Source organism: Rhinatrema bivittatum, chromosome 9, assembly GCF_901001135.1.
Source record: "Rhinatrema bivittatum chromosome 9, aRhiBiv1.1, whole genome shotgun sequence".
Taxonomy (NCBI): Eukaryota; Metazoa; Chordata; class Amphibia; order Gymnophiona; family Rhinatrematidae; genus Rhinatrema; species Rhinatrema bivittatum.
The window spans coordinates 12,121,901-12,144,854 of record NC_042623.1 but is presented as its reverse complement, the minus strand read 5'-3'; the positions used below and the strand labels follow the sequence as shown (position 1 = coordinate 12,144,854).

Below are 22,954 nucleotides of genomic sequence, written 5' to 3'. Positions count from 1 at the left end.
GGGATGCTAGCCATTGTGTGCAGGAGACAAAGGGAGGAGGGATGCAGGACTCTGCAGAGGGCGAGAGGAGAGTGAGAGGGGGGGATACTGTGCCAGAACTGCTGTCAAGACGCAAGTGAGCAAAGGTGAGGGTTGGCCCAGGGTGCTCAATAACGTTGCACCGACCCTACCTGCCCCATACTTGGGTGTACTTGCCACTACAGAAATTAGCAATACTATTTCATAAAATACAATCATACAGCAGCAATAAAGAACATAAGCTTATCATAAAGTGCTGAGAAAAAGTCTATGAACCCCCTAGGATAGTCTAACTAGCACAATTTATAATCATTAACATGATTAAATCCTAATCTAAACCCTGACAGAGGAAGACAAAACAAGTCAGACAAAAGGATACATTTTGATTATTTATTCAACAAAAAAATTCACAGTAAATATTTTTGTGTGAAAAAGTGAGGTAAAAGAAGCTATTTTAGCCAAAAGATCTTCATTCAAAAATTGAAAGGAGGTTTCATCAGAAGAAAATAGGATAAAGCATAAGCATTGGCAAGTTAAATGTAAGACATTGATAAGACAGGCTGAGAGAATTTGAAAAGAAGTTGGCTGTAGAGGCAAAACCTCACAATAAAAACTTTAAAAAATGTATTCGAAGCAGAAAGCCTGTGAGGGAATCAGTTGGACCATTAGATGATCGAGGGGTTAAAGGGGCACTTAGGGAAGATAAAGCCCTTGTGGAAAGACTAAACAAATTCTTTGCTTCGATGTTTATTGAAGACTATGTTGAGGAGATACCCATTCCAGAGACTGTTTTCAAGAGTGATGATTCAGATCAACTGAACGAAATTATGGTGAACTTTGAAGATGTAGTAGGCCAGATTGACAAACTAAAGAGTAGTAAATCACCTGGACCAGATGGTATAAAGCCCGGGGAGTTCCGAATGAACTAAAAAATGAAATATCAGACCTATTAGTAAAAATTTGTAACTTCTCATTAAAATCGACCATTGTACCTGAATATTGGAGGGTGGCCAGTGTAACCAATATTTAAGAAGGGCTCCAGGGGAGATCCAGAAAACTATAGACCAGTGAGCCTGACTTCAGTGCCGGTAAAAATAGTGGAAACTATTCTAAAGATCAAAATCACAGAGCATATAGAAAGACATGGTTTAATGGAACACAGTCAACATGGATTTACCCAAGAGAAGTCTTGCCTCACAAATCTGCTTCACTTTTTTGAAGGGATAAAGGTGAACCGGTAGATGTAGTATGTTTGGATTTTCAGAAGGCATTTGACAAAGTCCCTCATGAGAGGCTCCTAAGAAAACTAAAAAGTCATGGGATAGGAGGTGATGTCCTTTCGTGGATTACAAACTGGTTAAAAGACAGGAAACAGAGAGTGAGTAGGATTAAATGGTCGATTTTCTCAGTGGAAAAATGTAAACAGTGGAGCCTCAGGGATCTGTACTTGAACCAGTGCTTTTTAATATATTTATAATTGATCTGGAAAGGGGCACGAGGAGTGAGGCGTGTAAATTTGCAAATGACACAAAATTATGGAGAGTAGTTAAACCTCAAGCAGATTGTGATAAATTGCAGGAGGACCTTGCGAAACTGGAAGATAGGGCATCCAAATGGCAGAAGAAATTTAATGTGGACAAGTGCAAGGTGATGCACATAGGAAAAATAACCCTTGCTATAGTTACATGATATATTATAGGTTCCATATTAGGAGCTACCACCCAAGAGAAAGATCTAAGCATCATAGTGGGTAATACATTGAAATCGTTGGCTCAGTGTGCTGCGGCAGTCAAAAAAGCAAACAATGTTAAGAATTATTAGGAAGAGAATGGTTAATAAAACAGAAAATGTCATAATGCCTCTGTATTGCTCCATGGGGAGACTCCACCTTGAATACTGTGTACAATTCTGGTCGCCACAACTCAAAAAGATATAGTTGAACTGCAGAAAGTACAGAGAAGGGCAACCAAAATAATAAAGGGGATGGAATGGCTCCCCTACGTGGAAAGGCTAAAGAGGTTAGGGCTGTTCAGCTTGGAGAAGAGACGGCTGAGGGGGGATATGATAGAGGTGTTTAAAATCATGAGAGGTCTAGAACGGGTAAATGTGATTTGGTTATTTACTCTTTCATATAATACAAGGACGAGGGGGCACTCCATTAAGTTAGCAAGTAGCTCATTTAAAACAAATCTGAGAAAATTCTTTTTCACTCAAATCATAATTAAGCTCTGGAATTCATTGCCAGAGGATGTGGTTATGGCAGTTAGTGTAGCTGGGTTTAAAAAAGGTTTGGATAAGTTCCTACAGCATAATTCAATAAACTGTTATTAATCAATAAGGATTAGTATCTTGGGATCTATTCATTTAATGTTTGGGTACTTGACAGGTACTTGTGACTTGGTTGGCCACCGTTAGACACAGGATACTGGGCTTGAATGACACTTGATCTGACCCAGTATGACATATCTTATGTTCTTGTGTAAAGTATGCAAACCCTTCATTCAATAACTGGTGGCACCTTCTCGAGCAGCAACATCATCAACTAAACATTTCCTGTAAGTGTAGATCAGTGTCTCATATTACCCTTAAGAAATTTTGGCCTACTGCCACACAAATATTTCAACTTTGTGACACTCAAGGGCTTCAGGTCTTGCCACAACATTTCAGTACAGTTTAAGTCAAGGCTTTGACTTGGCCAATCCAACACACAAAATCTCTTCTTCAGTCATTCTGTAATAGATTTATTTGAACGTTTAAGGTTGTTTCTTGCTGCATGACCCACTTTTGGCATAGCTTCAGCTCATAGTTGGATGGCCTGATGTTCTCCTCTGATATAAAGCAGAATTAATGGTTTCAACAAACCATCTAGGTCCTAATACAGCAAAGCAACCCCATACCACGATACCTCCACCATCATCATTGACAGTCAGGATGAAGTTCATATTTTGCAAGGCAGTGCTTTGTTTTTTGCCAAACAAAACCTTTATAAATGTGTCTGAAAACTTCACTTATTTTACTCATCTTGCCAAAGAAGAGTATTCTAGAAGATGCTCTTTGGCAAACCTGAGGTGAGCAACAAAGATCTTTTAAGAGAGCAGTGGTTTCTGGCTAGCTATCCTCCCATAAATACCATTCCCATTCAGTTTTTCCTGATGGTTGACATATGAACCCTCACATTGGCTTCAGTGAGATAGGCTTGCAGATCTTTAGATGTTAGTCTGGGGTTCTTTGTGACTTCATGGATTATTTTCTAATTTGCTCTTGGGCGATCTTGGCAGGATGACCATTCCTGAGTAGAGTCACTGTAGTCTTCAACGTTTTCCATTTGTAGACTGACAAGTGGATGGATGGCGTTCCAAATGTTTAGAAATGATCTTGTACCCCCAGTCCAGACATATGAGCATCAATTATGCTTATGTAGATCCTTAGAAAATTTCTTTAGATCATATGATAGGATGAATTTCCATTAACTTTTATGACTACGACCAAACTTGAACCTTCTGAATCATTATGTAGGACAGAATGCCCAAACTCAGTCGTGAAGATTTACTTTACAAGGTGGTTTACTTTGTCACCCATTGAAGCTAAGGAGACCAGGAGTTCACTTAATATTTCACACACATTCTGAATTAGTCTGATGGTTCCTACAGTGCCCAGCTTCAGCTCCCCGTGCTACAGCCACACTTCTGTGTTAATACAGAATGCTAACCACGAGGCCACTGAATGGATCTAAAGGCTCAATTGGAAAAGGAGAGCTCAGAGCATCCACTCCCAAGAATACACAGACTAGCATCTAAGTCGCCATCATCATGTCAACCCCTAATGCAATACACAACTGCAAGTTTCATAGGGCGGGGAGGAGTGAAAGGCGAGTGTGTCGAAAGAAAAGGAATGAAAACTGACATCATGTGACAATGCTGAACATCTAACTTCTAATAAAGAACAAAAGGCTATCAGCGGTGGTTTAGTGCTCAGTGCTTCCAGGAAAGCACTGGGGTAACCCGCACAAAGGGGCTAAAAGGATGGACCATTTACTATCTTATCAACTGCTGAAATAACAAAACCCAAGATGTATTCCAGTCATTTACAAGTCATCCTGCCCCAATAAGCTGTGTGTTTGATTTTTATCAGTGCATTAAATTATTTTAACACCATCTGTCAAGAAGCAGAAGCCAGCTTCAAAATAATGCAGTTATTATTAAGCAATCAGTAAGAAAATAAAAAGCGTATACCCCTGGACCTTGTAACATTCAGCCCCGCCTATAGTGGCTCTCAAACAGGCCGATGCAATATAGTGCGCTCAGCCGAGCACAATTTACACACGCCTGCACGCATGTCCAAAACCCCATCACGTAGCTAATAGCGCGCGTCACATGTAAATTCATGTTCATGAGGCTAAAGGCAACTGCGCCTGATGCTCACATTTTTACTCTCAAAAATTAACACCTGCCCCAAGAGCAGGCATTAACTTTTGGGGCTCCTCAAAAGTTAACAGAAAAGCAGAAAATACTGCTTATCTGTAGTTCCTCAGACTTAATACTGTGGTGATATTAAGTCGGAGGAATTGAAAAAAAAAGTATTGGAAAAAAATTAGATTTAAATAGATTAAAATATATATATATATATATATATATATATATATATATATATATATGTCACCGGCAGTCAGGTTAGGAAAACAGGCACTGAATCAGAACATAAGAAGTTGCCATGCTGGGTCAGACCGAGGTTCCATCAAGCTCAGCATCCTGTGTCCAACAGTGGCCAATCCAGGCCATAAGAACCTGGCAATTACCCAAACACCAAGAAGATCTCATGCTACTGATGTCAGTAATAGCAGTGGCCATTCCCTGGATGGACTTCTCCTCCAGGATTTACTGTACAAGGTGGTTTACTTTGTCACCCATTGAAGCACCCAATTAACTGTGCTAAGGACTTCTCCTCCAGGAACTTATCCAAACCTTTTTTAAACCCAGCTACACCAAATGCCCTAACCACATCCTCTGGCAACAAATTCCAGAGCTTTATTGTGCGTTGAGTGAAAAAGAATTTTCTCCGATTAGTCTTAATGTGCTACTTGCTAACTTCATGGAATGCCCCCTAGTCCTTCTATTATTCGAAAGTGTAAATAACAGAGTCACATCTACTCGTTCAAGACCTCTCATGATCTTAAAGACCTCTATCATATCCCCCCTCAGCCGTCTCTTCTCCAAGCTGAACAGCCCTAACCTCTTTAGTCTTTCCTCACAGGGGAGCAGTTCCATCCCCACTATCAATTAATGAGCGTCTGTTTTCCTAGCCCATACTAACAGCCACCTCTCCCGGGCACCCGATGCCAAGGAACAGCAGGGATGCGCAATTTTCCCTAGCGCCTCAGTTTTAATCATGGCAGTCCATTCAAATATTACATTGGGTGCCTGCGAATGGTGGCTCAGCGTGTATTAAGAGAGCGGGCGCTCAATCACGAGCGCCTAATGCACACCAATATTGCATCGGCCCGAAAGTGTCTACCTAAACACAGATTTTATCCCATTTCATCAGAGCAAAAACACAATGCTCACATTTGTCTGCTCTTCGTTACCACTTTGCTTACTTAATTCACAATGCCAAAGTTTTGTAGCACCATGAAAGCTCCACACAGCTTCAAATCACAACAAGGCAAGCTGGGGATCTAGGGAGCTATCCCTTTCCGGCACAGAACACAGTAGCAAATATCTACTCCCAATGACCCCAACCGGCTCTAGCCCTTCCCCATCTCTCCTAATGAGACACAATGAAACAGTGAAATGATCAAACATCTAAATGCTAATGAGCTGTGTTGTTTCTTGCCTTATTTATTCATTGGATTTGATTCTCTTTTAACTAACTAGCTTTGAACTCTTTTGGTGGAAAAGTGTGTCAAACAACAACGAGGGGGTCTATAAAAAAATCTTATTCATGGTTTCCTCATTCTGGTGCATGCGATAACACCATGTAGAATTAATTCTGTATGTTTTTCTTAGGCATCCTGGATGGAGCTGGCTTCTTTGTAGGATGTGTTGTAAGATTTTTTTTTTAGACTATTCTATATTACTGTTTTTCCTGTATTTCTTCTGGCTAAATATGACCACATTTAAACAGAACAAAAACCCCACATATGCTCAAACACAGCTACAGTTTTCGTTTCATGGATCTTCATCCTGACACAGTTTGATAGTTACAGCATATTTATCTGGCTAAGCATTAAACATTCTTCTGTTCTAAAGCTTATTCAGATAAATATGCGAGTCAGTGCTGGCTGCATTAAAGCATTTCTTAGAGGAAACTGCTGATAAATTCTAAAACCCCAAAAACCAAAATTCAGAAGAGCTGTAATACAGCCAAATAATAAAATCTCTGGTGGACAGCGCGCTGAAGAATACCTATGAAACCTGGGAACTAAGGCGAATGTGTCAAAACCTTTTAATGGGGTCTCTGTGCTGAAGACCTCCGATTTTGCTGTAGTCAACAGCATGCATTGCTCTCCTAAGAGCTCAGCTTCCCAAAGTACCAGGGAGTTTGACAGCACAAATGGGGCAATATAAGCCCTAACTATGGAAAAGTTGGACGAGCTCGGTGACAAATTCTGCTGGGAAAACCGCTGATGTCCTGAAAACCTGATCAGACTGGGTCAGCAGGACAGGTTTGGGAAGCCAATGACGCAGGGCCTCTCCCACAGAAGCCTTCCTCCTCTGACCCATGAAAGGAACAAAACAGAGTTTACAGGGGGCAAAGGTGCAGAGGAACTTCAGCTCCAACTACAAAGACCACACCTGCTCCTTCTTGGGGCTGTGCACTCAGATTTGAGCAAAGCAAAACTGAAAGCAAAAATGTTTTTAGCTAAACCAAGTTACCAAGGTGCTTTAGTAAAAATAAAAATAATAATAATAAATTGACTTCATCTGTAGAAAATGAAGAGATTATATTTAGATGTTCTAAATCTGAGTCCATCTCTTTGCTGCATTTTTTTTTTTTTTTTTTTTACTGTTGAAGAAGAAAAGCCTCTACAAGCAAATATAGATTCTTATGCTTAAAGAATCTCATAATAAAGCTTCATGCCACGAGAAGCATGCGGACTACCGTCTGCGCTGCCAGAGGCCTCTCCTAAACAAGGAGATCCAGCATCAGTAGTGTATCCACAAACAGTAACAGATTTAACAGACACTATACACCAAAAAACAGAGCTGGAAAACATCTTATTCTCAACAGGACCTCATAACTGAAGTTTAAAACCAAAGATCCTTTCAATGTTCCCAAACTGGGTTTACCTAGGACAGAGGTCGCTTCCTTCTTTCAAAGCTAATCTGGCTCCTCGGGGGAGTGGTTACTGCTCAAGGCATCAGGTCAGTTCCCTCCAGTACCTAAGTCTTCCCTGTGCTGAGGGTTTGGCCCAGTGTTCCTCACCCCTACCTCGAGCAGCTGCCGGTGGCTGAACCTGACAGAGGCTTAGGACTCCTCATTCTATTTTGGCATAGCAAGCAGGACATTTAAAACAAAAATCAGAGAAAATTATTTTTCACACAATGTACAATTAATCTCTGGAATTCACTACCAGAGAATGTGCTAGAGGCAATTAGCACAGCTGGGTTTAAAAAAAAAAAAAAAAAGGTTTGGACAAGATCCTAGAGGAGAATTCCATAAACTGTTATTAACCAGATAAGACTTAAAGTCACTGCTTGTCCCTGGGATAAGCAGCTTTGAACCTATCCACCCCCGGGATCCCGCCAGGTACTTGTGACCTGGATTGGCCACTGTTGGAAACAGGGTACTGGGCTTGATGGCTCCTTGGTCTGATGCAGTACGGCAAATCTTAAATCCTAATGCTTATTCAGATAAATACTATCATAGTGCCACCTCTGTTTCTACATTTTATGTCAAACTTCCACTCAAATATGTCATATAGCTCTTAATTGAATGTGGTCTTTTCTGCTTGCATGTGAACACTAGACATGATATGACACAATGGATGTAAGTGTTTGCTAAGGTAAATGTTATCTACACGTTACCTCTCATTTGTAAAACTGAAAATGATTTAGACAACTGAGTTAATGACCTCATTACAGAAATTTAGTCTACATTTGATATTTTGTTCTTGACTATGAAAAAGGTAAAAGATATAGCAGTACTCTGAGAAACAATGAAAACACAATGGCTCAGTATTGGATAAAGGGTATTGTGCTGAGGAGTCCGAATGTGAATCCAGATGGTGCACAGTAACCCCATACGTGAATCTAATTTAATCTGAAACTTGACCAAAACAATGAAGGTTTGAAGAGTACAATATCAAGTGAGAAAACCTCATTCTCAGAAGTACTGACTGGCTCCAAGCAATCACAATCCACTTCTTATTCTGTAGCTTCGGGGCATTAAATGAAGTAAAGCACTCACAGGACAACTTATCTCACGAGAAGAGCACTGGAGAGGCAAGACCATTGAGCACTAAGAAAGGATTGTGCGAGTGAAACACAGAGTGCCCGTCAGCACGTGCTGTGCAAGAACCAATCCAACAGAGAGACACTTCCAAGCTGGAACAAACGTTAGGGCATCCCGAGATGAAGAAGGGCCAAATATCCAATGGGTACTCTTTTTATAAAGCAGGTCTGCACAGACCTCGTGCAGACTGGATTCTAGTCAACAAAAACACCAATTCAGAGTTTATCAGCATTAACTAACTACAAGTAGATGAAAAAAGCAGATTTAAAAAATAAAAAAGCCTGCATCAGCATTCATATTCCCCAACAGAAAAAACTCCAGGTCTGAACCCAGAATTGCTCTCTTCTGTTCACTGCTGACTACTCTGGATTGTCCCCTTGTGAAGTGGTGTGTAAACCCTAAGAGTAGTTTAAGATCTTGGTCCAGTCAACTGCTGCTGATACAAACCCTGGGCTTTGTTTTCAAGCGTGCAAGCCACATGCAGACTTTCCTACGTTCGGTTTATCACATGAACAGAGGAAGAGACTAATAAGCACGGAAGACTTGCTATTCATAAAGCTCTTCTAAAGGCATTTACTAACGAAAGATTTTAATTGATAACTTACAACAAAAGCAATGCCCATAACAAAACTTTCTCAAAACAGAGACCTTGCCAGTGGCAAGCTTCATGCTGGGCTCCCCACTTTTGCAGCTGTTCATTTAAATTTATTATAATCCAGCTCAAGAACAACTCTGGAAAAAGGTGGAATATCAAACGCTCATGCATAAAGATACAAACAAAAATCCAATATTAGAACGAGGCAAGAAGTAGATTTCTCCTTTCGGTTTTCAGTTCAATTAGGATTTTCCCCAGTTAGGGTTAATTTGCCATCGCCACGAGTGCTGGGAAGAGGCTGCCTCTTATTTCTATTCACGTAACGCGGCCTTTTTATTTCACGTATCTATTTTACTCACGAAAACTTTGTACAATAACCAGATTAAGATGCTTGCACTGCTCCACGGTTCAAATGCACGCAGAGCAAGGAGAAATGTTGACCCTATGTCCTTAAACACAAACAATACCAGGCGATTGAAGAGGCCCTGTGCATTCATTACTACGCAGGGACATTGGGATCGCCCAGTATTTGAAATTATGTAAGGCAGTGGGGAGATCTGTTAGAGGAGAGTTACAAAATACAATCGTCGTTGTCACTGGATACGAATGGTCCATGTTGGCTAAAAGGCCACAAATCACTGGACAAACCCACGAGCTCTTACGCGGCGAGGCAATCTGTGCCACCGTCCTGCACATGGCTGCTCCTAGGGGTTAAGAGAAGGACAGTGGCAACCGCTGCAATCGTCACAGAACCTACCAGCTTGGCAGCCAAATACTAAACCGATACAGGGATATTTACTACTTGCTGCTTGTACTTTTTTTTTTTTTTTTTTGAACACAGCTACAAGCAAATTCCTTCTAAGCTTTCATTTAGCTTACAATGCTTTCTTGTTAGCAGATCTGCTAAGATAGTAAAGCTTTTAAATAGTGTCCGTGCAGCAAATAGAAGGCTGGGAATGATTTGGAAAGGAAGAGAGAACAAAACTCAAACTATCCTAACGCCTCTATAGAGATCCTGGGTGCGATTGCACCAGGAGTATTGTGGCAGCTCTGGTCGCCCCGTCTCAGAAAAGCTATCCTGGAACTAGAAGAGGCACAGAGAAGGACAACAGAAATGAAGCAAAGCTAAACAGGACGGGGCTCTTAGAGAAGAGACGACAGAGGGGATAGGAAAGAGGTTTATAAAACCACGAGTGAATGGTTATTTACTCTTTCAGATGGTTTCACGAAGACTTCTCTAGCCTTAGTACTAACAAGTAGCAGATTTAAAAAACAACTGACAGAAACTTTTTCACCCAAGGCACAATCAAGCTAAGGAATCTGTTGCCAGAGGATGTGGTGAAGGCACTAGCATAGCTGGGTTTAAAAGAGATTCGAACAAGTTCCTGGAAGAAGAGCCTGCAAACATTATTAGCCAGGTAAGCTTGGGAAAAGCCATCACTTATCCCCGGGTATGGGCAACATGAAATGGGATCTACTCTTTGGGATCTGAACATATGGATGCTGAGCTCGATGGACCCTTGGTCTGACCCAGCATGGTGCTAAGAGGAGCGGTACAGTTCTGGGTGGCAGCACAATAGGTATGCTACTGCAGTTTATCTGGAACAAAAGAAAAGATTAGATAAGGAAAAACTAATTGCACTAATGCAATATGAATTGATATTCTAAAATAAAGCATTCAACACAGCAGTATTATAACCAAGCGTTTGGAACCACCCCTGACCTCCAAATCAATTTCAATCATACACAATAAAATAAGAATAAGGATTTCATGATTGAACAGCCCTGTGCCAAAACCATATTACATTTATTTAGCACAATGAATTCTGTTCTCACAGCTCTAGTAAAAACAAACATTTCCACCAAAAAGACCTATGAGAAATGAAAGCCAGAAGCGGTAAATGCTTAACTTTATCACATTATCCAACTTACTGTAAGAAGCCAAATCTATCCGTGACTTTGTAAAGAAGGTAGTCAGCATCTTCCCACGGTTCAATCTGTGCACCCTCTCGCCCCTAATATTAAAACACAGAAAACAAGTGGTCAGTAGTCATGGAAAGTGGCGCATTTCACATTGCTAGAGAGCAAAATGGTAAGAAAGGAGGTAACAAATTTCAAACATTGTCATCATCTTACTTTGCAAAAGAAAGGAGACAGGTCCAACTTTTCTCACTTCCTGCCTTGACGAATGGCATTACCTACTGTTCCGGAGAAGGAAAGTCCTAATCATCGCACCCAGATAACGCAGGTAAGAGAGAACAATTCATACTCTCCCCCTGCTGTGGAGGTGCATTTGAAAATGGTGTACGAGCAAGCTGTGCACTAGCACAATAATTACACATGACAAAGTCACCTCAAAGCCAGCATGCATTCCTAATTTTACACAGTACGCATCACTTTCAACACCTAAAATAGCTATTACATTTCCTTCTTAGTCAGAATAGAAGTAAGCAGTGTGTGGTGCTGCCTATTTAAGCTGCAGACAGCTGTGGGTCTTCACGAGTTGGCAGCTGGCCAAGGGAAACCCACATCAGCAGCACTTGGGTTTAGAGACGGCCACTGCAAGTTTCCTGTGGCTAGCCAGGGGTGCCTGGAGAATTCCCGGTGGGTATTTGCAGCGAATCCCGCTGCAGACGGATTTTAGCTGGATGCCCTCCCGCTGCTGCCTGTTGGCAAATCTCAGCTTGCCCTTGGTTTCTACGAATACCCCACCGCAGGGTACAGTGGAAGAGCAGACGATCAGAGCCCACGTTGCTGGCGCGTCATAGATAAAGAGCGTAGTTCAGTATTTCCCAGCACGTCCTTTGCTAGTAGGCGGCACACATGACTTGGCAGCAGCTACATTTAAAATTTAACTCAAAATTACTACCGAAAAGGTGGTTTCAGAAAACTAGTACCTGAAAACCAGGCAGTTTTCTAATGCTGAATTCTCCCATCTGCTTCCGCCTCCATCAGAACCTGCCCCAAGGGCTCTCGTTTGGCACCACCCGAGAATTCTTCTGCCCTTTTCATTCCTCTCTCAACTCAGATCTGAGATCAAAGCCAGAGCCCTATTTGAAAACACAACTTGGCACCCCCACCCCAGTGAAAAATACCAGCTTCGCTCCTGCCACCACCTGTAGCCTCTCTCTCAACTTCCATCCATGCTCCCCCCAGGTCCCTCCCCCACATCTTCCATCCCCGCTGCCCCTCATCTTCAACACCCAACCTTTCCCCCTTATTCTTACTTTCCAATCCCTGCTGCTACTTCTAAATGCCAGCATCAATCTCCCACTATCCTGCCTGCGTAGTCCAAACAGTATACTACACAGAAGAGAGGTGCCGGGGGCAGGAGGCAGCGTCCCCAGCACAGCAGATCTCCATGGGCCATAGGAGAGGGGGGAGGCGCTCAGCAGCCCTGTGGCCCTATCGAAAGCAGGGCCCCCATGGCTCTTCTTTGCCTGACAGCTGCATTGGAAGGAGGGCACTAATGCCCTGAGCAGCCACACAGGTTGCACACTCCAAAAGCCAGCCCCGATCCTCGACCTGCAGCTACAAAATGGTGGATAATGTGGACGGAGCCAGCAGCTGCCACTGTTGACCAGTGACCAACGTCCCTCCCCCAGAGGGGAGCAGCATTTCCAGCTCTAGCTGGTTCATCAATTGAACCCAGACCGTGAGGACAGTACCAAGACCTGCCACATGGTAAAATGTATGACCACAGGATAGCCCTGGAGGACAATGTCAAAGGTTCCCGATTGAAACTCTGGAGATCGCTGTGGTGGTGTCCATGCCCGGGAGGCTGAGCTCTCTTCCAATGTGGAATCTCTTGGTTCTCAGAGCTGTGCAAAGAGCAACATTGATGCTTCAAAGCCTTTGCTAGAGTCTTGGCTCCAAACCCTCTTTGATTCCTTACTCAAGCGTTCAGATCCCTGGTCTTGGCCTGTATGGGCGGAGTGAGCGTTCTCTTGAATCCTGGGCCTCTCCTTGAACTAAGAAGTGAAAGGATTGAGGCAGAGTCTGGTCACTAGCAGTCAGTGTGACTGTGGCCCTCGAACTCAGCCTTCAACGTCAGAAGGAGAGGCTTTGAGCTTTCCCTTCTATGTTCTAACTGCTCTGGGTGTTGGCTGAGCACAGACATCTCGGACCATTTACAGAAAACCTTTTGCTGGGCGGTTAGGGATAGAACTGAAGCTGCTGAACTGCTTCATACGAAAAAACTGATGAGGTAAAACACAGCTGGGCTAACAAAAACTACAGGTTAGCACAGTAGAATCAATGAAAGAAAAAAAAAACTTTAAGAGAGTGCCAACAATTCCTAAACAGGGCAATCCGTAAGAGGTATGGGGATTTTTTTTTGGCACCAAAGGCAGAAGAAAGTGGAACGAATATCTTCAGTCTCTCCAGGGTCACAGCAACATGAATTGGGCTCGATGGTCTTGGCAGACAAGGGCTGTTGCAGCACAGGAGCTACCACACATGGGCAGAGAAAGGTTCTCAGCTTTCTAGAGCATTCTGGAAGAGTCTGTCTCTTGGGCACCAGGCATGGTCACACGACCCGCTTGCACAACTCTGTGAACCTGCTCGCCTTCAGAGAAATATCCTTCCCCGTGTCTGTTCTTTGCTTGCTATTTATTCACAATTAACACGTATCGGTGTGCTGCCTTTACAGGACTCCACTGAGAAATGTTGTTGGAATAGTTTTCCAAATCTATATTTCGTCAGAAATTAAAAATAAAAAGGAGGAGTCAACAAGGCCGCCTGCTAGCAGCACACATCGAGTGCTCCCGCTGAAGCCACACAAATTTTGCTTTTTCTTAAGCGTCCGAGAAACTATGGACGAAACATGCCCCCGAAGAGGAAGGGGGAAGGTGAAGGTACCTTCCCTTCCAGCGAGACAGAGGACCATCCTCGAATGCGCGCTAAATTACCCGAGTCAGGAGAAGCGGAACCCCGCTGACAGTAACGTGAAGGGAACCTCCATTTCATCTGGGGAAATATCGTTAATCCCTCCAATGCTAAGGACTCCACAGGTGTTAACCTCGACTGTGCCGCCGGAGATTGCGCCGCAAACAGCGACCAGAGAAGGTCTGGAAGAAGCCGCGGAGGGAGCAGATTCGATTGCAGCAGTGAGTGGAGAAACAGCTCGGCAAGGAATTGAAGCTGCCGTGGCCTCGGTGGACATTTTGAAGCCGGTTTCCTCTTCTGATATGGGCGGTAAGGCCATGTTAATTCCTACAACAAATATGTTTTTTTATATGGCTTCTTTGTCGAACCAGGAACAACGATCAGAAGCAGTTTCACTTCCTAAACCAACTGTGGTTACACTGGACTCCATCTGGGAGTTAATATCCCATCAAAATTTGACCCTACAAAATTGTGTAACTCAAATTTCCCAGCTATCAACAAAACTAGAAACCGTGACTAATGATCATGATTCTCATCTGCTGGATCAAGCAAATAAAATACAAGGACTTAAGAATCAGATGACGGAAACACAAAATGTCCAGGCAGTTGTGATACAGGATTGTCTGAATTTAAATAAGAAGACAAATGTTGGAATATTGGCTTAGACGACTCAATTTAAGACTGTTAAACTTTCCTAGGATAATGGCTGAATAACCGTGAATTACTCTTCGAAGATATTTAAATGAAACTCTACAGATTTCTTTGGATAATATTCCAGCCTTTAATAAGGTTTATTTTCTGCCTTTTACTCGTTTAGGAAGAAATGAGCAGTACAATCAGCTAGACCTAGAAAACCTAACAGAATTATTGGAATCCTCATCTACTGAGGTGGTTGAGAGGGCAACTCTGTTAATATCATTTATTTATGAACAGGATACGGGAATGGTCATGAAAAATTATTCAGCATATGGGGGTCAATTTTATGGGACAATTTGTACAGATCTTTCCAGATCTGGCAAAAGCCACACAGGAGAGGAGGAAAGGATTCCTGGCATTACGCCAGGAAGTCCGGTCCTTGGCTGCATCATACCAACTTCGTTACCCATGCAAGTGTATCTTTAAATTTAATAATGATACCTACATATTCCTGATCCCGGAAAATCTTAAAATGTGGCTAAACTCTCAGAGAAGGCTGCTGGTTGCATCATCACCAACAGAAAGTCCTATTACTTAGCTAAATGTGTAAGGGGGTAAAGTGAATAGCATGCTAATGGCCTATTACTTTTTTGGTTATATTGTTATATATATATGTGCTCTAGGCTCCCTTTTCTGATTCTCCTCCCTTAGAGATTTGGGAACTAAGGAAAAAAATATGGTTTCTAATGGACTACTTTGTAATTATATGTTTCTTTTCTTTTTCTGTACAAAGAATATATGCTTTGTAAAAGATTGAAATGCAATAAAAATAAAATTAAAAAAAAGAAATTAAAAATAAAAAGGAATCTTAAGAACTTTATTGGGCATATTTGCACTAAATAAATGTTATGCTAATACTGTTGCTGTTAAGTAAAAGTGACTAGGAATGGCCGCAGTCAGAGGCATTTCAGAAACTCGCATGCCAGCAGAATACATGGACAGAACGAGAGGTCTCCCAATATAAGCTGTGCTCAGCGCCCAGACCTTGCATCTGCTAATCAAATATCATCACGCTAATACACTGAAGCACTAATTTTCACTGTGAGGGGACCTTGCACCCTTACGTTACAAGAATTATTCTTACAAGCAGTTAACGCCTAAAGCCTAGGACGGATTTTCTAGGTCCAGCTTTTGCAACAGTATTTGACTGACCCGAGTGCTGTTCAGCTTCTTAGCTGTCATCGCAAAGAACAGAAAACTCAAAGTCCCAAAGAAGTCGTCAAATCCCGCATAAATATTCTTTATAAACCAATTTGATCTAGACGTCGTTAGTGTGTTTGACTCTAGATGTTAGTGGGACGTGAAGGGATTTTTCCAGTAGTGCACATATGGGGGGAGAAATGCTTTAGGTACATCTGGCCCTCGGTATCTAACTTTTACAGGCTGATCAAAAACAGCTGAAGACGTTCTGCAGGAGTAGCAAATTCCCGAATCAGCATGCTCCTGAGCAACAAGTAAAGAGTTCTGCGGACAAAGCACCGTCAGCATGCCTTGTCAGGCACAGAGGAACCTGTACAAGAAGCACTAGCAGCGCTAGCATGACCACCTTATGAAAACCATCAGCATCTGCTTAATACCTGGTCACTAAAGTACACGAGAGAGACTAAATCTGGTGCAAAACAAAGGAATGCAATCGCCTATCCATGAGTACCAAGGGAAAAACGTAAGCAGGCAAGAAATGAAAGCACGCCTTAACATTTGCCAGGGCCATGGTCCAGTGTGTCCAACATGAGCTTCAGATATAGGCTCCCAGAGCAAGAAGCACATTTAAGACTAATCGGAGAAAATTCTTTTTCACTCAACGCACAATTAAGCTCTGGATTTTGTTGCCAGGAGATGTGGTTAGGGCAGTGAGTGTAGCTGGGTTTAAAAAAGGTTTGGATAAGTTCCAGGAGAAGTCCATTACCTGCTATTAATCAAGTTGACTTAAAGAATAGCCGCTGCTATTACTGGCATCAGTAGCATGGGATCTACTTAATGTTTGGGAACCTGCCAGGTACTTGTAACCTGGTTTGACTTCTGTTGGAAACAGGATGCCGGGCTTGATGGACCCTTGGTCTGACCCAGCATGGCAATTTCTTATGTTCTTATTAGGTTCCATCCCTGAAGCCACCACGATCATTTAAGCACATGAAGCCACATGTCTTCCAGGTGTATGGAACAAAATTCCCTGGAGTTTATATTTGCTGGGGGCGGGATGCTTAGGATGCTCTAGTTCCAGACTGCACATTTGATGCATTTACACGGTTTTATCTATTTTCACTATTGTTTGGTTATTTAGCTATTTACAATGGAATTACATTTATGCTGTCTGTTATTGTATCATTATTCTATTACTACAGGTCGTTGTTGCAAGCATAATGTTTGGAGGATAGGCTAAATAACCAAGCAAATAAAAAAAGATTGCAAACCAAAACACATGCAATTCTCAACTCCAAGACAGAAAGCCGTTCTGGGTCCGAGCGCCACTACAGAGGTCAAGCTGTAATGCAGAGGGAGACACGGGAAAGGACGTCACTTACCTTATCGTACTTGGCAACTATGTCCGCTCTTTCTTGGGCAGCTTTGATTGCCGCATCATGCTCTCCATCTGAATCTGTTAGGAATTAAAACAGGGATGCTGTGAACGTTTCCTGCATCTCTCACTTGCAGCTAAATGCAAATATTTTCGGTAAAGAGGGCACGCCAATGATAAAAGGTCCTTAAATTTAACTATAGTGGCGTACACCACATGATCAAACAGCCCCTGCACATTCGTTAGTACACAGAGACTTTCTGATCAACTTGTCTAATAATCATTGGAAAGTATTTTAAACTTACTTGGAATTACGAAATCAGTAATGGCAGGCAAGCTCAGTATTTCTCTAAAATTCATGTATTACACAAAAATAAAGGTAACGTACTTTGGACTATACTGCTATTACCTTGTTTCCAGACCCTGCCTGCTTATTCAATGTCTTCCCTCCCCCATTCCCCATATATTTTACCCACCTCTGTACTTCAGCTTCATGAATCTGACAAAATGGACCCTGTCCTGGGAAGCTCACGCCTCAATAAATTGGGCAGTCTATAAGGTGCCACCCACCTTCTATGTTTACTACACCAGACTAACACAGCTATCCCTCTGGATATCTTATTTTCTACAACCATATTTGATGTTTAATTAAGTTCTTCACTTTTTATCTCTGTAACTTGTCACAGGTCCTTTAGGCTAGAACTCTCTTCCCAGCGGACTGAGAGCAGCGACGAACCTGACAATGCTGCAGAAGCAAAATGAAAGCCTTTGGTATCATAATCTGATTCCATTACTGCAGCCTTGTGATGTTTACAGATTTTATTTAGGTCTTAGATTAATGGCTAGACTGAATGCTGAAACACTTTTTTTTTTTTTTTTTTTTTACTGTGGACATTCCTTGCCTAGAATTTGTGATAGATTATTTTATGTATTCAAAAATACTGCACTATCTATACATACTTCCTCCAAAATGAACATGGAACAATTCTGTTATAGAGAGGGCCTTCTTTTTAACAAATCCTTTAGCGGGAGTTTGGGACCCGGGGGGAGCACTATTTAAGGCATCTGCACGTGAGTGGATCCAGTCATTCCAGGCACATGAAAAATAGCTGGATAATAATAATTATAGTACAGTAAATGACAGAAGATACAAACCAAAAAACTTACATCCACTCTGTCCAGCAAGGCGTTTAGTGTTGTAACTGCTGCCTATCTGTGAACCAAGTTTCTCTACTAGAAACGCCATATTATTCTAATGCATCTTAATTTGTTGCAACTACCCAACTTTACAAATGTGTTGGCTCCTGACATTAGTGATGGAAGAGGATTGTGGTGCACATAGAAACATGATGGCTGACGGCGACCATATGGCCCATCTGTCCAATTTATCCAGCTTTACAATTCCTATCACTCCCCTCAGAGAGCTCCTGTATTTATCCCAGGCTTTCTTGAATTCAGATACCATTTTAGTTTCCACCACCTCCACTGGAAGGCCGTTCCTTGCATCCACCACCCTCTCTGTAAATAAGAGTAGGGGAAAGAAATGTTTACTCAGGCACAGAGAGTCTTGTGAAAACTACTCAGCAAAAATATCAGTCCGTGCTGGCCCGTAATCTATATAACAACATCTTGAATCCCATCCAGACACAAGGAGGGATTTCACGTGCTTTCTATAGCTCAACAGACATGATTTCACCTCCACAAACCTGTAATCTACTAGCAGGTGCCTCTGCAATTATTCTGAACCACGGAGGCAAACTGAAAGGGTTTGTTAGGATTTGGGTGGAGGGAGGCACAGAGATCAGAAGGATGTAGGAAGGGAAATCTCATGGTTTCGTTTTTAGAACAGCTGCTTATTTTGTTACATGAGCTGCTATTAATCTCATCTGAAATGCCAATCTACCACCTTTTACGATCTCCTTTATAGAAGAGATATTAGGATGGGAACCAGGGACAGCTCTACAGACGAAGCTGTAGCTACTGAGCAAGTCAAAAGAAAACGAGACCAGGAATCAGGAGGCCAAGAAGGGAGCCTGTGGCCACTCTCACCCCACTCCCAATGAGCCAGTTAAAAGGGGCTGCTGGAAATAAGAGTTGTTTCCCAGCAACCAGAAGGCCTCCTCAGACCTCTAGCAAAGCAAACCTCCTGCCTGCACAGCCGAGTTCTGAATAATTGAAGAAAGTATTTTCACTCAACAGCCAATCAAGCTGTGGAATTTGTTGCAGGAGGATGTGATCATTGCATCTAGCTTAGCTGGGTTTAAAAAGGGTTTGGACAAGGTCCTGGATGCAAAGTCCATAAACTGTTATTAACCAGGTAACTCTGGGAGCGAGCAACCAAAAAAGTGGATGTGCTTTTTTGAGACTGGCCGCTGTGGCAGTCAGGATGCCAAGCTCTACGGACGTGTGGTCTGACTCGGCATGGCATTTACATTCTCTCCCCTCGGCCCAGACTTAACTGCTGCCCCTTGCCGGTTTCCGATTCTAGTCTCCAGCTGGCACCAACCCGGCCCCTACCAGGGAAAGGCAACCTGAGATATATAAAGCTCCAAGAACGAGGCCTCCACAGAAAATACCAAGAACTAAACTATGCAAAAAGATATGAAGTGCTGAAGGACAAAATACAGCAGACCAGAGATCGTAAGGAGCTGCTCATATAAAGATATTTCCGTTGCATTAAAACATGATCGAACCACAGTTAACTGCCAGCCTTGTGAGCCACTGCTTTTTTTTTACTACCTAGTATTAAAAACAATTTGAGGATTATTTTCTCTTAAGTATCCTCCAGAGACATTAATATATTTCATTTTTATTAATCATTTACAAGCAACAATTTGGCAAGCACTGTACAGTCAGCACTGCAGAACCGTGGAAGAACGGTGCCAGCTCGTGCTGACAGAAGTACATTCATTTACTTTCACCGTCCAAGACTCCAAAGGCTATTCGGCTTTTTATGGTTTGAGCTGAAATACCACGCACGGCAGTTCCACAATCAACAACCCCCAAACTTTTCAGGAGAAGGGCCACAGCTGACATCTCAAAACACTGATGAGGGCCACGGTAGCAGGTCCCACTTGGACTTTGCTGAGCTGGGGGGGGGGGGGGAGATTTGATTTAAAATGCAGGAGGAACAGAGATCCCAAGAGTACAAGTAATTATTTCTAGACTTCTTGGTGGTTGACAACTGTGCCACAGCCCTGGAACCTCGATACCTGCATCAGCCCCCTGAGAGGGGGTTGTGAGTGGTGCACCCTTTCCTTTATTCTCATTTCCTCCCCACGCGCTCACCCCACCCCTCATCTTGCCTCTTCTTCATCTCTGCTCTTTCCAGTGCCACAGATCTGGCAGTCTCTTCCACCGCTGGCGGGGGCCGGTCTCCACGGCTATTTCCAATGGCACAGGGCTGGCAGTCTCTTCCACCGCTGGCGGGGGCCGGTCTCCCCACGGCTCTTTCCAGTGCCACAGATCTGGCAGTCTCTTCCACTGCTGGCGGGGGCTGGTCTCCCCACGGCACTGGAAAGAGCCGTGGAGAGACCAGCCCCCGCCAGCGGTGGAAGAGACTGCCAGCCCTGTTGGGAGACCGGCCCCCGCCAGCTGTGGAAGAGACTGCCAGCCCTGTTGGGAGACCGGCCCCCGCCAGTGGTGGAAGAGACTGCCAGCCCTGTGGGGAGACCGGCCCCCGCCACAGGGCTGGCAGTCTCTTCCACCGCTGGCGGGGGGCCGGTCTCCCCACAGGGCTGGCAGTCTCTTCCACCGCTGGCGGGGGCCGGTCTCCCAACAGGGCTGGCAGTCTCTTCCACCGCTGGCGGGGGCCGGTCTCCCCACGGCTCTTTCCAATGGCACAGGGCTGGCAGTCTCTTCTACCACTGGCGGGGGCCGGTCTCCCCACGGCTCTTTCCAATGCCACAGGGCTGGCAGTCTCTTCCACCACTTGCGGGGGCCGGTCTCCCCACAGCTCTTTCCAATGCCAGAGGGCTGGCAGTCTCTTCTACCGCTGGCGGGGGCCGGTCTCCCCACGGCTCTTTCCAGTGCCACAGATCTGGCTACTTCTTGGCCTGGCCTCCCGTCCCCACCAGTGCCTCAGGTCGGCTCTTCTACTGCTGGTGGGGCCTGGGAACCCCCACCAGTCTTTCTCCTGTTGCCGCTAGGCATGAAGGGGTGGGGGGATAAAATAAAAAAGTCTTCTGTAGGCCAAATCTGGCTGCTGGAAGAAAGAGATGTAGTCTGGGGACCCCCGACTTAAAGGGTAATTTTCAACTCTTTTCACGTGAGTCAATAGTTCCTCTTAAAAGGATCTCCCCTCTCCAGCCGCCAGGGATGGAAAGTGCATGCGGGGATTTCATTCTGCTTCAGGAGTAAAGCACCCACTGGCCTGAATTTTCAGAGGGAAACTCTGTGGGAGTGCCACAGATCCATGGGTACTCTGCACGCTGCTGCTACCGCTAATCATTGTTTACAAAGCACTAGACATCTGCCCTCCTTAAACCTAATGAGTACGGAGAGCTGGCCTGGACACGTTTCAACTTCCGTAACTACTAATTAAAACGTAAGAAAAATAAGCTCTCCCGCTTGGGGGGAGGAATCAAACATTCAGGTCATCTTAGTTCACCCCAAACTTTTACCTGTTTGTCCCATGTGAAGAGGACCCACTGACCTGTAAGCGATGTAGCCCTCTCCCTGCAAGACAGGGAGGCTGCTGGGGCCCTCAAATCTCCAGTCTGGGTTCCAAACACCGATGCAGGAGAAGACGACGTTTCTTTGAATTTTCCTTTATTTCCTCTAAAGGAGCTACTGGTGGATAAGTGTAGTGTTTCAGTAATAAAGGCAGCATGCTACATACAAACGTGCACGCGGTTCCTTCCCCAGAGAGCTTACAACCTAAGTGAATGATGAAAATCTCTTGCTTATGTAGACCCTTAAATGTATTCTCTGTCTGCCAGTACTTTAACCAGAGGCTTATTATGCAAGCAGAGACATTAATCGCACTACCACCTGTCTCATAAACCCCTAATCCCACTCCAACCTCAAAGGCTAGCTGTTAAAATAAGAAAACAGAGAAGTAAAGGTAAACAATTAACTTGTAGCCGATAATTTAAGAATACTACAACATACTTTACTGTAACTAGCTTAGTGCAGAACGAGACAGTGAACCACCAAGTCATCCGATGAGGATTCAAGATTTACACGAAGTTTCACCCTCATGAGAAAGTCTGAAAAGCTCCAGAACTAACTTTTTTTTTTTTTTTTAATGAAGCCCAGAAGCCAGCGCTTCTCAGCCAGTGAGTTGCGTGCTCCCGCTGCTCTTCCCCCTTCACCGAGCGAGAGGCAGGCTATCTTCCACTGCTGCCCTTGCCGCCCGGGCTATCAGCACGTTCAGGCCCGGATGGGAACGGCAGCAGTGTTAGTGGAGGCTGGCAACTGCGGCTGGGCCTTTTCTTCTTCCCACACCCTGGCCCGGAACAGGAAGTGATGTGCAGTGGGGTGCGCGGGAAGAAGAAAGAGCCATGCTGCACGAAAAAGTAGCGGCGGCAGCCCTGAGCAGTAGCGTGGGCCCGAAGCAAAATCAGAAGCAGCCAGAAATCGGCACAAGAGACAGCAGAATTAGCCTCCCGTGGCCGATAGGATTCTTCTTTCTTGGCCTGCGGGGGCTGGAGGAGGGGGAGGCTACTGCAGCTACCATTTGTTCTGGGGGGGGGGCGCAGGAAATGAGTGAGAGAGACAGCTAGCCAGTCTGTAAGTGAGAGCAGGTATGTGTGATTGAGAGTGTGCATGTGTAACTGTGGCTGAGAGCC

General features: G+C 43.9%; 1 protein-coding gene across 4 annotated transcripts in view; it reads right to left on the bottom strand.

Moving 5' to 3' along the window:
* Nucleotides 1-22,954, bottom strand: part of USP6NL (USP6 N-terminal like) — a 217,824-nt gene that overhangs the window by 105,535 nt on the left and 89,335 nt on the right. For all 4 annotated transcript variants that reach the window (XM_029615234.1, XM_029615233.1, XM_029615235.1 and 1 more), the window contains 2 exons: nucleotides 17,170-17,243; nucleotides 10,997-11,079 (listed from right to left, as the gene is read on the bottom strand). In XM_029615234.1, the coding sequence (XP_029471094.1) occupies nucleotides 10,997-11,079; nucleotides 17,170-17,243 (157 nt within the window). The remainder of the gene's footprint in view (nucleotides 1-10,996; nucleotides 11,080-17,169; nucleotides 17,244-22,954) is intronic.